This window comes from Protopterus annectens, chromosome 11.part0 (assembly GCF_019279795.1).
Source record: "Protopterus annectens isolate FY-2018-M chromosome 11.part0, PAN1.0, whole genome shotgun sequence".
Taxonomy (NCBI): domain Eukaryota; kingdom Metazoa; phylum Chordata; order Ceratodontiformes; family Protopteridae; genus Protopterus; species Protopterus annectens.
Window position 1 is genome coordinate 400451997 of NC_056745.1, and position 13874 is coordinate 400465870.

The 13874-nt window shown below is 37.3% G+C and overlaps 1 protein-coding gene across 1 annotated transcript in view; it reads right to left on the reverse strand.

Annotated features, from left to right (window-relative positions):
• Nucleotides 1-653: 653 nt before the first annotated feature.
• Nucleotides 654-13874, reverse strand: part of LOC122815416 (sodium-coupled neutral amino acid transporter 2-like) — a 40176-nt gene continuing 26955 nt past the window's right edge. The window contains exon 3 of the mRNA XM_044087892.1: nucleotides 654-2152. Coding sequence (XP_043943827.1) covers nucleotides 2051-2152 — 102 coding nt within the window. The 3' untranslated portion in view covers nucleotides 654-2050. The remainder of the gene's footprint in view (nucleotides 2153-13874) is intronic.

A 13874-nucleotide genomic window follows, 5' to 3' on the forward strand; every position in this document is an offset into this window, starting at 1 on the left:
ATATATATATAAAACCTTTTAAAACACATCAACAAATCACTTTTTTCAGTTGCCTGTTAGTTCTTAACTCTCTGCTTTTGCAGAATTTCCTTGATTTTTCATCATAGTTTTCATTGTCCCTCATTTTGTTTATTTTCTGTTAAACTATTACAGATCACACTCAATAATGCCAGACGTTAGCGCTTCATACTACTCATTTTTCAGAAAATGCATGTCAGTGTAAAATTTGTAGTTTTATTAGTGAATTAAAGTAATAATTACAATTGCTCCTGAGTTTGGACTTTGCCACCTCATTATTTTTGCTTTGCTCCTGATTCTTGAGTTAAGATGTTGAGAGCCATGTTACCCAGGGTGAAGCTGTCTTTCCTTTCGGTAGGACTAAGTGTCAGCAGTAACATTTCTTTACAATATATTTTGTTGAAAAAAGAAACCTGAGTTGTAATAATTTATGTTTTCTTGTTTTGTATTGCTTTGAAGTTTTTAGCAAGATCTAGCATTGTTAGTCCAAGACAAGTTGTTAGACATGCACAAGTACTAATGGAAAAATCTGTTTTGAGACTCATGGTTTTCATGCGTTGTTAATGAGTACTGTAAGTTACAGCATTATCACGCTACACCACAACCGTCCTTTTTCACAGAAGAGAAGAACTACAGACTTTTTAAAGCACATTTAATAAAAAAAGCACTTGAAACAAGAACGTAACCCAAAGCTCTATACTCACTCACACATCATACTTTGAACATGCTTTCAAAGAAGTGTTATAATGTTAGATATAAAACAACAAATATAAAATATGAGTAGCACTGATGTAATTTACACAACAGATAAACACAAACAAGTCTGACGATATCCTGATTTTAATGAGGTGTTTCTCGACACCCCAAGTCAGCATTAAACTGTTCCTGTGAGCTGTATTCCAGGTTATCTTATATCTTTAAGAAGGTAAGTTTTAGATAACCTTTTCTGTTCTGACAGTTCTAGCAGCAGGGAAGCTATAATGACCGATTCAAGCAGTCAGGTATTTGAACAGGCAGTAGATATTCCCAGACTTTGCAACTAACAAAAAAAGAAAGACTCACAAAACTTCTACAACAGAACTTTGCTTCCTCTGAACAAATTAAATTGAGGTACAACCAGTATTAAGCACAGACGACTCTGTATCAATTATGTGTTCTCTTTTTCTAATAAATGTTATATCATGGACTGATACAGCAGTCTAAAAACATGTTTTGCATATTATTGCCAGTAGCTTGCTGGTTAATTCCCTTTTCTGATCAATAAGTGAAAGCAATCTCAGAACTACATGGAACTCTTTGTTCGGTGACATAACTAAAGATCATGAGGTCTGTCTCTTAAGATAGAAAAATTAATTTACAACAAAGTAATTTCCTGTAACTAAGAAAAAAGAAAGTCACCCCAAATAGGGTCAAAAACATAGTGCTTAACATGCCAATTCTGGAAAAAAAGTAAACCCCAGTCTACTGTTCCAGTCAAGGCTATTAGCTCATTTTTCTGTATATAAATGTTGTCCAGCAATGAATGAACCATCTGTCATGTTATACATATATAAAGATATACTTCAGTTTGTTGCTGAGCTAAAGAAATATAAATACTGCACACAGTGCATATTGAAGGATGTGCCCACGGACCTTAGCTGGAAAGGTTTCTGCACATGCGCTGACCAATAGGGATCCTCCTTCCATGTCCAAAGACAAAGACTGTAATTTTTGTTAATTTTTTTCTATGACTATACAGCAGTTACAATATCAGTGCATCTGAAGCACTGCAGTATTTTCCCCAGCACACACATCCTAATTTCAAATTAATGAAATGTCTGTTGTCAAAAACAGAAGTTAAAACATCCTTTGGTAAGAAATAATACTGTAGCATTCCATCTTGCTTATTTTACAGTCGTTGGAAACATGCAGTTTTAAGACCAAGAAAGATGTGTGCTAAGGCATTTCTGAAGTCTGCAGGTGGGCAGTAGTAATGGAGGATGCCACTGAATGCTTCCAGTTGAAGACATACTGTTGTGTAGAACTCCATATGTTAATGGCCACCATGACTAGAAGAGCTGTGAACCCAGTCCAGCACGATAAGGGTTAAGCTGCCCATCATGAAGAATATGCCGATGATCAGGAAAACAAGGGCCTACAAAAAACAAAGAGATACGAGTTAGCTGTAACACCATCAAGTACGAGTTTTAATGATTAGTGGTATGATAACACAAAACTAGCTTTAATTTATTAAAATATGATTTATGACATACATCACTTTGTTCTTAAAAAGCAGACTTGTGACACAGCTGTATACCATGCTACTAGAGGCTGTCAGAATGGACAGTTACAATTCAGATAGTATTGTTGTCTGTAGGTCATAAAATGGTTTTATTTGACTGGTATGATACACTCATATCAAAAGTGTAGGTCTGTAAGGTAGAACGACTTTGGAGGATAATTATGCAGACAGGCCATGATAACATGCTTAGTCAACCATTAATAATTCTGGAATAATCTGACAACAGCTTTGGATGGAATGTGAAGAAAAGGTTCAGATTATCTGCATGTATGTGCCTGAGCATGGATTTACCACAACATATTTAAAATATGCAGACGATTGCAAATTAGTAGTAGTCAAAGAATCCCCCTATCAACACTAACATTCTCCAGAAAGGGCAGACACAAACAAATAACTTGTGTCAGAGCCATGGAGTAAAAGTAAATGCCAAGAAATGCAAAATATTATCCTTCTGAAAGTCATCCATGCATGGTAACTATCATGTTGACAACACACCCCTAAGAGATGACCCAGCAGTCAGAAACTTGCAGACACACATAGACAGTAATCTAGCCTTTGACCATCATGTGTCTACATTAGTGAGGAAATCATTCTATGTAGCGCAACTTATAAACAAAGGTATAGGGTCTAGGTCCAAGGAAATCACTGTTCCACTGTATTCAGCATTTATTAAACCTATCATTGAGTACAGTGCCCCCTTTGGTATGTACCTAACCAGGTGCATCCAACAACTGGAATGTCCACAATACAGGAAGTATGTATGATGTCCTGTGCAGACTGCCTCAAAGCCATATCGTTATATTCCGTCTACTGCAGTCTGTTGAGGGAGATCTATGCCTGGGTTAAAAGACATACAAGGCATTACCAGGCCTCATTCTGATGGGCCTACTGCATATCCGCAAAGCAAACAGCACCAGAATTCCCTTTTCTAAAGCCTTAAACCTTGGCTCTGATATAAATAGGACTTGCTAGAGAGACAGGTATGTATCCTGGAGACTACTCCGTCTATTGAATAAGCTCTGCATCCATGTGAAGCAGAGTTACTCCCTAACCCAATTCAAGTGTAACTTGGACAACTGGATGGGGAACAGGAAATTCATTCCTGGTTTGGCACCTATATCCTTGTTGAACAAGCGTAGGGTTGCCACCTTTTCAAATGCCCAAAGTGGGACATTTTTGGTACCCAGTACAAAGGACAGAACCTTATTCTGTTTCATATAATATTTAGGTGTTTCAGATACAGAATCATTGTTTTATGCAACTATTACATAAAATATACAAGGTGAGACAGGTGGTAACCCTAGACAAGCGCCTGTAAATGGTTCATCTCTCAGGAACCTGCTTGTAAATGGTTCATCTCCCAAGCCCCTGCTTACACTTCTCAAGGATACCAGAACTTGTCAGAGATTTGAGATGCATGGCTAGGCTTAAAAAGGCTCCAGTGGTCATTAGCCTAGTAAACACATATGAACTTATGATCTATAATGTGTATCCTGGACAACACCTTAGCTCTACACACAAACAGTGAGAACTGAGGAGCTAAACCAAAGGTAAAATCACTCAAAGAGTGTAAGACTCATAAACAAAGAAAACAATAAAAATTCCACCACCATCCGTCACTGCAGACACCAAGTTTAATGTTACAAAAGCACAACTTTACACTAAGCGCTTTCACCCATTGAATTGGGCTTCTTCAGAGTAAAGCCATAAACTGTTGCTACCTATTTAAATACACTCAAGCCATGTGACTTGATTAATCACATTTAAAATTAAAGAAACATTTTAAACCACTTAAAATATATATAAATAATACAGATAGTACAAATACTACAAATTTTAAATTTTACATTCTAACTAAAACAGAGAACTGTATATGTATGCCATTACAACAACAGTTCATGTATTTAAAACTTCAAATATACATTGTGTGCCTCTATTGTTCATCCTGAATACACCACTAACATGACTATTGATAATCTAAAATCTACTGGTTTGTAAAATTATTGATTTATAAAACAGGCAACACTCTGCTGCCATCTGGATATTATAGTTTACAATTCAGAAGACCTTAGTTTAAGTACACTAGCCAAAGAACAATTTTCATTGATGCCTGGCCAACTAGTGGCATCCAACCTTAACTGCCATTCTAGTTCTAACTTTTCTAAATTTGTTTTACTGTCACCTCCCCTCTGCGTGGGAATGAGTCAATCAATTATAAAAAACCACAAATTTCTTGTAATTCTCACAAGACAGGCTATGTGTAAAAAAATGCATTCTCTTTCTTTTTATTTTTAATGTCCCTTACGTGCTCGGCCATTCTTTCACTTAATTTCCTCGTAGTCTTACCTACATAATATGCTGAACATGAAGTGCAGGTTGCTATGTACACTACCATACCTGTGTTACAGTTACAGTATCCCGGGCATAACATACTACAATTGTAACCATCAATCACCACGTAAGGGCCATCATTTACATACCTACAGTATTTACACATAACACATTTAAACACTGTAGACCTGTGCCTCTTACTTTTCATTTCTGTAGTTTTCTCAAGACACATTTTTAAATTTCATCCTTTACTGTATATTTTCAGCCCCTCACCTAATACCTGTTTTAAATCTTTGTCAAATATCAAACCCCAATAGTTGTCAAAAAACATTCTAAGTTGCTGGGTCTCATGATTGTAAGGAAGTATTAAACTTCTTTTATATTGTGTTGCTACTTTTGATCCTATAGAAGTCCCTATTGTAGTTAGAAGGATCAAGGTAAACTTGTCCTTCCGTTTCTTTAAAATCTTATTTCTCCTGCTGATTAGTAATTTACTAGGGTATCCTCTCTCTGTAAACATCCCTATTAGTTTCTCCTTTTCAAATTTTCTTTCATTACTAACCAATCTAGAAACCCTCACCATCTGTCCTTTGATGACACTTCTCTTCTGGAGTAGGAGGTGACAACTGCTGTAATGCAGTAAGGAATTCGAATAAATATCTTTCCTGTAAATGGTAGACTCTATCTTGCTAGTAGTTTCATTTTTGTAAAGTGAAATATCTAAAAAATCTATTGTAAACTAAAACAGAGTAAGAAGGTCACAGAAAAAACAATTAGTAAAAACTAAAGGAAAACTCCAGCCAAGCTAGAACTTCCACTGAGTGACTTCTCAGACCTCTTGTATTAGAGACAGATGGGATATATACAAATGACCCTTATGAACATGAGGTGTTTCAGCTATATGGTGATTCTGAATGCGCATGACTTATTTCTTTTTAAGTCATTTCAATGGACAATTTCAGGCCAGTAAAGCCAAACCCCAGTAGCTGTGGATATGCGTATTTCGGCATTGTTATGACCTCATCACCACAGCGCAAACAGAGTGCTTGATTAAGCATAAGAAACACAGGGCTGTTATACCCAGCTGATGTCCATTACCTTCCGGAGCTCCTAACACTGTGGTGGATCTCTTGAGCTCCACAAGTGACATCAACCATGGGGAGCATTGAATGCATCTAAGCACAAACACACACACACACACACACACACACACACACACACACACACACACACACACACACAACCTTTACCCTGCCATACTACAATGTTTCCAGGTCAGGGTGTTCAGCATCTCATTCTCTACAAGTGTAACACCTAGTATGCCTACAAGGTGTCACCCACGAGGTTAAAAGCATCTTCCTCTCCAACCACATCTGAAAGCACTTCACATATTTAATAAATTAGTGGGAATAGAGTGGCCAAGTGTTTTTTTTTTTTTTTTTTGAGGGATTATATTTCTCTGTCTGGAACTCTTTTGGCTCTTTTGGTTGTTTACAATTTAGACTCCATGAACTAAAGAAGTTATTGGTGTTACATCATTTTATTTGTTTACATTTATTGCAAATTGTTCTATACAATATTTTATCTGACATTGTCTTTTAATGTCATAAAGAAGTTGCTTTCCATGGGTCTTCCAAGTGCAAATGAAAGGTTTGAAATGGGGCTGTTGCATTAATAACCATCAGTAATATCATTAAAACAGTCAACTACCACATTAAATGAGAGGAGCTTCCTCAATGGGCTTTAGATGGTGTCAAGTGTTTACTCACTGCAGCCTATAATTCTAAAAATTCTCCTGTTCTATATTTTGAAAAATTGTTGGGCTTTTTAAAAAATAATGTGTTCGCATATAGCAGAAATAATTAAATGATCACTAGATAAGTGTGCCAAGGTGCCCATAGATTTTATGTTAGTTAATGAGGTTTGTCTCTATCGAGTTTAAGCAATTTGTGCATTCCTGCTACTTTGTCTGCTGTACTTGGCAGGGAGATGGTGCTAAGCAATACCCATTAACTGAATTATAGGAAGAAAACTCAAAATTTGAGGAGCATTCTTAACCGACATCATTAGTGGCTATTAGAACTCCTAAAATAGATGTAGTAACAATAACAAGGTTGTCCACCTTGAAGTGGATTAAAAAAGTCAGGAAGAATGTATAGGTAGGCTACTTTAAGGCAGACCTCACAACTGTACTTTCAGACTTGATTTACTCCTCACATGAGTTTATGATTTCTTCTTATTACACATGATTCTAAAGCTGTTTAGTACACAGGAAACCAAACTAAGTGGCTAATATCAGCCACCATGGCTTAGTGGTAAGGCACCAGACTCCAAAGAATAGGTATGTGAGCTTGAGGCCCTTGGGTCAAAACATTCTTTCTGGGAGGAGCATTAATATAATATTTAAAGTATTTACCTTATAGACTCAAGCTACAGGGTTTCACTTCTAAAGGGACATTGGATAGGCTTAAAATGCCCCCAATGGCAGCTAGCCTGGTACTTTCCTATGAAGCTAAGAACATATTGGCAACACCAGTGATTTAAAGAAAGAGTACCCACTTGCAGTGCCGGATTACAGGCATCATTGGCCTTGAGCTGAAAATTGCAAGGGCTCTACTTACTAGGTGTGACAACAGCACAGGATTTCAGACTAAACCAAAAGTAGAAGCAGCAGGGACTGTTTCAGACATACAGGCCTGAAGCTGCAGCTCCATCGGCCCCCTTTTTAATCCAGCCCTGGCTTTATGTTCTATCTTCCTCAGAAGCAAAAGTAAAAGACCTTGTGAAATAGATTTTTGCAATATTAGGGGTTGCCACAGCGGAACTCCAGTCTGCTAATGATTGGCAGTAGATTTTTTTCTGGTGCCGAGTTGCCAGCCCGACGCCCAACCGTCAGCGAAGGCACGTGCATTCATGCATATCTTTCGGAGGCCACTCGACTGCGGGGAGGACATGCAGACTCCACGCAGAAGGGACTCCAGCCGTGAATCAAACAGGAGAACCTCTTGCTGTGAGGCAACAACACTACCGCTGTATAGATTTTTGCAATCTAATTCATTAAAACCTCTAGATTTCACACTATATCTTTGATAATGCTTATATTTTTTGACACTGTCAATTTTTTAAAACTTGCATTTCTGGGTAATATCCCATAATCTCTATGAAAGGGGGTAAAGTTCTGCAGGATTCATATGCAAATTTAATGCTAATTATGCATCAGGATTTTAGGTGTGTGTAGATATATATATATATATATATATATATATATATATATCTATCTATATCTATATATATATATATATACACACACACACACACACACACACACACACACACACACACACACACACACACACACACACACACACACACACACACACACACACACACACACACACACATGCACACACACATTGTAAGCAGATTACATGGGCTTGCCAACTCCACTTCTCCGTTTGTAAGCATGTTACATTCTGAACACAGCAGAACCTTTTGGGATGATATCAAGGATTGCTGCTGTTGTGATGCTAGTATATCTGACCAATAGCAAAATGAAGAAGCATATAGCCATTCTTTTTCACTGGCAATGTTTGTTGTCTCTAAATGCAGAGTATTTAGGCCTACGTACATTGCCTATCTTGGATCATGTGACTTCTCTAGTAACCTGTTAAGAGTTGTGAGATGGACTAGGATGGATATCACTACAAAGAAACAGCAAGTTATGGAAGAACTATTTTAATGAGCATGGTGCTCTGAATACATTTTGTCATAGTCTTTGATTTAATTTACATTTCTAATTAAATCTAGAATTTAGAAGATTAAGATTTATTTAGATGTGGTAAGCAATTGCTTAGTAGTGGTTAAATAATAATTATTTAAAATAATGGAATCTATAGCCATGAATATAGTCAACAAATACATCAAGTTACACGAATAGCTTGATTTGTGCAGAACATTATAGTACAGGTTTCGCTTGCAGACACAATTATGTGTGTGCATTTAAACATTATGTAAATATATGTAGGAGATTATTGTAATATGTTTGAAAAAAGAGTAGTTTGTACTTTGTGAATGTTCAAAACTGACTAAATATCACTTACAAGCAATTTGTTAATAACAGGCACACAGTGTACAAATGTACCAATTGATTTTTGAAAATCTGTATATTAGTTTGTCTTGCAGACTGCTTTACGAAAATTTGGAGGTGTGTTAACTGTTTAAATATAGCATTCAAAGGAAATTCAAATATAGCTGTATTGTCTGTGTACCATATGGTATGCTTAGATATAACTACATGATGGAAGTGGGAGAGGTCCAAGTCTTGGAGACACTGTCCTCGCATGCCTGTACAAATAACAATAGGAATGAGGGGGACAGTTGATAGGACAAAGCATAATACAGGCAAAGGCCAAAAGACAGCACAAGGAGAAGGACATGCATTAATTTACAGCAGAAGCTTTCAGTGCACGAGTCAGCATATAGCAGTTTTGTCAACACTAAGAATCTACAATGCTACCAGTACAGTAATGAAATAATCACTCTACTAAATGAGAATCCACAAGACAGGCTGCTGTAAGTGCAGTAGTAATACAGTCCGTGAAATGAAGACAACTGACTAAACTGCTAAATAACATGGTCTCTGCAAAATAAACTTTCCCTTTGGTGGCAGGAGAAAAACAAAAAAGAATTGTGAATTACCCAAATGCAGGAGGGTACAAGTACTTTTTTGGGGGGGTTGGCAGCATCTGTACCACAGGCCAGTAATTAAGAAGCATCAAGCCTCATCATTGGCACCAGTAAGAGACAGCCACTAAAAGCAGGAATGAATTTACATAGTATTTTTCAGATGGAGCTCTCTACAGCAAGCATAATTTCCCCCCAAGAACACAGAGGAAGCACACTCTAGACCTGGGACTGGACTCTCTGTTTCTCCAGATCCCAAACAAGACTCACTTTGGAGCACTGTGTCCCAGTTCCAAGTAGCCGACACACACACACCTGGGTATTTGATTTTCACACATGCACACACACACACACACACACACACACACACACACACACACACACACACACACACACACACACACACACACACACACACACACACACACACACACACACACACACACACACACACACACTCTCCAGGGAAAGGTTAGTACTGATTTACTAGCTGTACCCCTTCTGCCCAGACTATAAAGTAACCACGCTGCCACCAGTCAACCACTATCAGGTTCTTACAAGGGTATCCAATTTGAGTAAAATCAATACTAATATAAATGGTAGAGTGTAACCAAAGCAGCAAGGCTTTTCGGAGTGGCCATGGAGTCACTTAAATAAGTACAAGATGTTATAAGTATTTTCTAAAAGACCAGCCACAATGAAAGGTATAAAAATATTTAATAACAAATAAGAAAATAGGAAATAAGAAAACAATAAATATCTAAGTACAACAAACACAAGAATTTTAATTACAGGAAAAATAAAAATAACACAATTGGACAGATTCAGACAGATGCAGAAAAACAATACTTAACTAATCTCACTGTATTTCCTGACTGTCTAATAATAACTGTTCCCTAGCTAACTAATCTCACTAAATGTCCTGACTGTCTAAAGAATAACTGTTCCCTAGCTAACTTAATTAATACAGCAAGGCAACATTAGATGCTGTGATGCTTACTTCTAAAAGGCAAGGTGATGAGCTTCTAACAAAAACTGAACTGAATTAGCTGTGATAACTGCCACAGATCTTTATATCAGGTTCCAAAGAAAACAAAAGAAAAAAATGCTGTGAGAGTTCCATCCTCTCAGTGCTGGTTATAGAATGACATCACATTTGATCATCTGACTCTGGTACAATACACACTTACAGCTTTACCAACATCTGTTGCAGTATCTAAAAGATATGGAACAATTTCAAAAACTTCCACTCTTCCCTTTCAGAATTTTTTGTTTAAACATATACATTTAACCAGTTATATAACACTGTTGATACATTTTTAACACAAGCATCTGTACAAATCAGCATGCTAGACAAATGACACATAACTATTTAGAAAACTCCAGCTAACTCTGCTGGCATATGCCACACATGCACTGCCCCATTCTCTCTGGCACAGATGGCAATACCTCACATCATCACAGGAGGTTCTGTCAGAACCTTCACGGAACTGATACAAACAATTAAGAACCAGAATAACAGTGGTGCCTTTACTTAGAAGCTGTTGATATTAAATATTTATGGTCAGATAATCTTTTGCAGAAACAAGACATAAACTAGCTCCTGTAATAAGTTAGGATGGTTTACAAAACATCCAAAGGGCAATGCATGTTTCCGTAGGGGAGAATGTGAAAACTTAATTAAAGGAGCTTAAATGGAGCTCTCCATCATTCAAAAAATAACTGCCTGCCTAATTGGTTGTCACAGCATTTAAAGATAATTTTCTGTCATACATCATGTATTCATATTATGCTGATCTTTAATGGCTCAAATGTTTGACAGAGGAAGCACTATTTGAATGCTGTAATCTATATACAATGCTCAAAACACAGAAGGTTTACAATAAAAAAAAGAGAGGCAGACAAAGTGGACAGCAGGAAAAATATGGATAACAAATGCTACTCTATTTGTAAGTGAACAAAAAAGCTATAAAAACAGCAAAATATATAACAGCTGTAATGAGTACATATTTTAGAGTACTGGAGTGCAGTATGCAATAAGAAATCAACCAATGATGCAGGAAGAACACATTTAAAAAATCAGTGAGAGTGTGTGTGTGTGTGTGTGTGTGTGTGTGTGTGTGTGTGTGTGTGTGTGTGTGTGTGTGTGTGTATGTGAAAAAGAGAGAAAGAAAGAAAGAAGTAAAAGATCCATGGATTAAATGTTGTTGAGGAATGTGGAAAACATTTGGCCAACGACATGATTAGCATATAGATAGTAAAGGTAGGGAACATAAAACTTCAGCTAGGACACTTAAAAGCACATTGTACTTCAACCATTGTCTGATATTCTGTATATCCTAAAGCTCCCTACTTCTAATACAATCCCACAATTTAACAGGTCTAAATAAAGAAGAAAACATACCGTGCTTAAAAATCCAAGCCTGAATAACAAACAAAACAAAGCAGAAAAAATATTCCAAAATACAACTAAATTAATGCTCATACCCATACAATTAAAACATACTATATGGAAAAGGAAAAAAGAATATAACGTGCAAGACTTTGCATAAATCATACATGTATGTGTCCACTGTGGGACATACATGTATACAAATGCACACACATACACAACACATACATGCATGTACCTACAGGCAATTTGGAGGACCACTAACTACACCAATCAGCATATCTTTTTGATATGGAAGGAAATCAGTGCCTTTAGCAAAAGCTCACCTGAACACAGGGAGGACAAGTAGATACCACACATAAGACACTCACAGAAGGGAAAAAATGACCCAAGTGCTACGAGGTAGCAATGTCAGCCACTGCACCACTGTGTCACCCTTATGTAAGATATTGTTTCTTACAAAATCTACACAGTTTGCAGTCAGTCTGTTGAATACATTTATAGCATTCATGGCTTGACAATTGAAAATGGCTAGTCTCATTTTTGCCAAACATAGAAAGTAGAAATAGCACTTGACTGAAAATGAAATGTTATACGGAGGATATGATGAAGGAACAAAGCTGCATTACGAATAAAATAACGTGTTGTGTGGAGTGTAAAGCCAGCATACCACCCCATGCAAGGGAAGAACCTCTCCACCTCCACCTCCATGTAATCAACTCAGAAGTGGCAACACCATTGGGATAAAGGTGAATCCCCTGATGCAATTTTTCTTTTCTTTTCTCTTCTTTTATTTACTTTTTTTTGGCCCTCCCCATCACAAACATCATGTAACTATTGTAAATCTTTCTTTTAACACTGCACTGCCATGCTAATGGATGAAATGATGACTTTTAAATCGCCCATAGACATTTGTTGTGTAGTACGCGCGCGCGTGTGTGTGTGTTTGTGTGTGTGTGTGTGTGTGTGTGTGTGTGTGTGTGTGTGTGTGTGTGTGTGTGTGTGTGTGTGTGTGTGTGTGTGTGTGTGTGTGTGTGTGTGTGTGTATGTGTCCTGTGATGGACTGGTGTGCCATACCAGACTGTCTTTTTGCTTTATCGTGTCAGGATAGGCCCAGGCTCTGTAGTCATACATGTCAGAAATTGAATGAATGGAAGCTAGTCCTGCTATCACAGAGGGATAAAGGCCTCACTATAGCTCAATTAGTGGCTTGGGTGTCAGTGAGACCTGGGAGGGGAGGGGATGGAAGAGCTGGTTGTGAACTACTGTGCTCCCTTGCAAGAAGGGAGGCAGATAAAAAAGAGGTGTGCAAGTGGGCATTCAGCTCACCAATCTGTTGTTGGATGATAGCCATTGTGGAGCAGGTGCACAGGAGAATGTACTTGCACAAGTAAAGGGTAGTGGCCCTCATTGTGATGAAGGTTGTTCATCCCCAATCCAATGGGAGGGGGTCAGGGCTATAAAAATATGCCTTTATTGCCAGGCTGCTAGCAAGGGTATACACCACCCTAATGACTGCCAAATGACAGATCCTCTGTATTGCTCCCATCCCCTGGGAATATGTAGGGCAGGGTAAAGAACAAGCTGTAGTCCAATTGGGGTAGGCCTGATCGCCAGGAGGCATGCGGAGAAAGCATAAAGAAAAACGCAAACAAACTGGATGAATAGAAGATAGCTCAAAGATTTGAGCTTTACCAAACTCTGATCTGTCAGATATCAGTACTTCTATTTATACAGCTCTATAAGGATATTTATAAGATGCTGTGTCACTGCCAGTTTAATTCCTGAAAAATCATTAGACTGAGTTCTATAACTATCAATATTTTTAACAAAAGCTATACATTTTAGCATACTGTCTTTTTTTAGTAGGCTTTTGAATGTCTCTAGGATTAAGTTTGTGCTCTATACTCTTAAAGTTTTGAGGAGATTATTCACATTTGAGCACTTATTGCGCTGGATTTTTAATGATAATTGCAACATGTTTTATAAATTTAAGAACAATGGTTAGAAGCACGGTATAGTTTTTTTCTCTTTGAAAGCTTTTTCCATGTTATAATGAGTGACACATTTTCTGATTTTATTGCCAATTTTTTCAGTAGAATAATATTTGAGAATATCAGTGTTTTAGTTACTATCAATTATATAAAACATTATGGCATTACTAACATA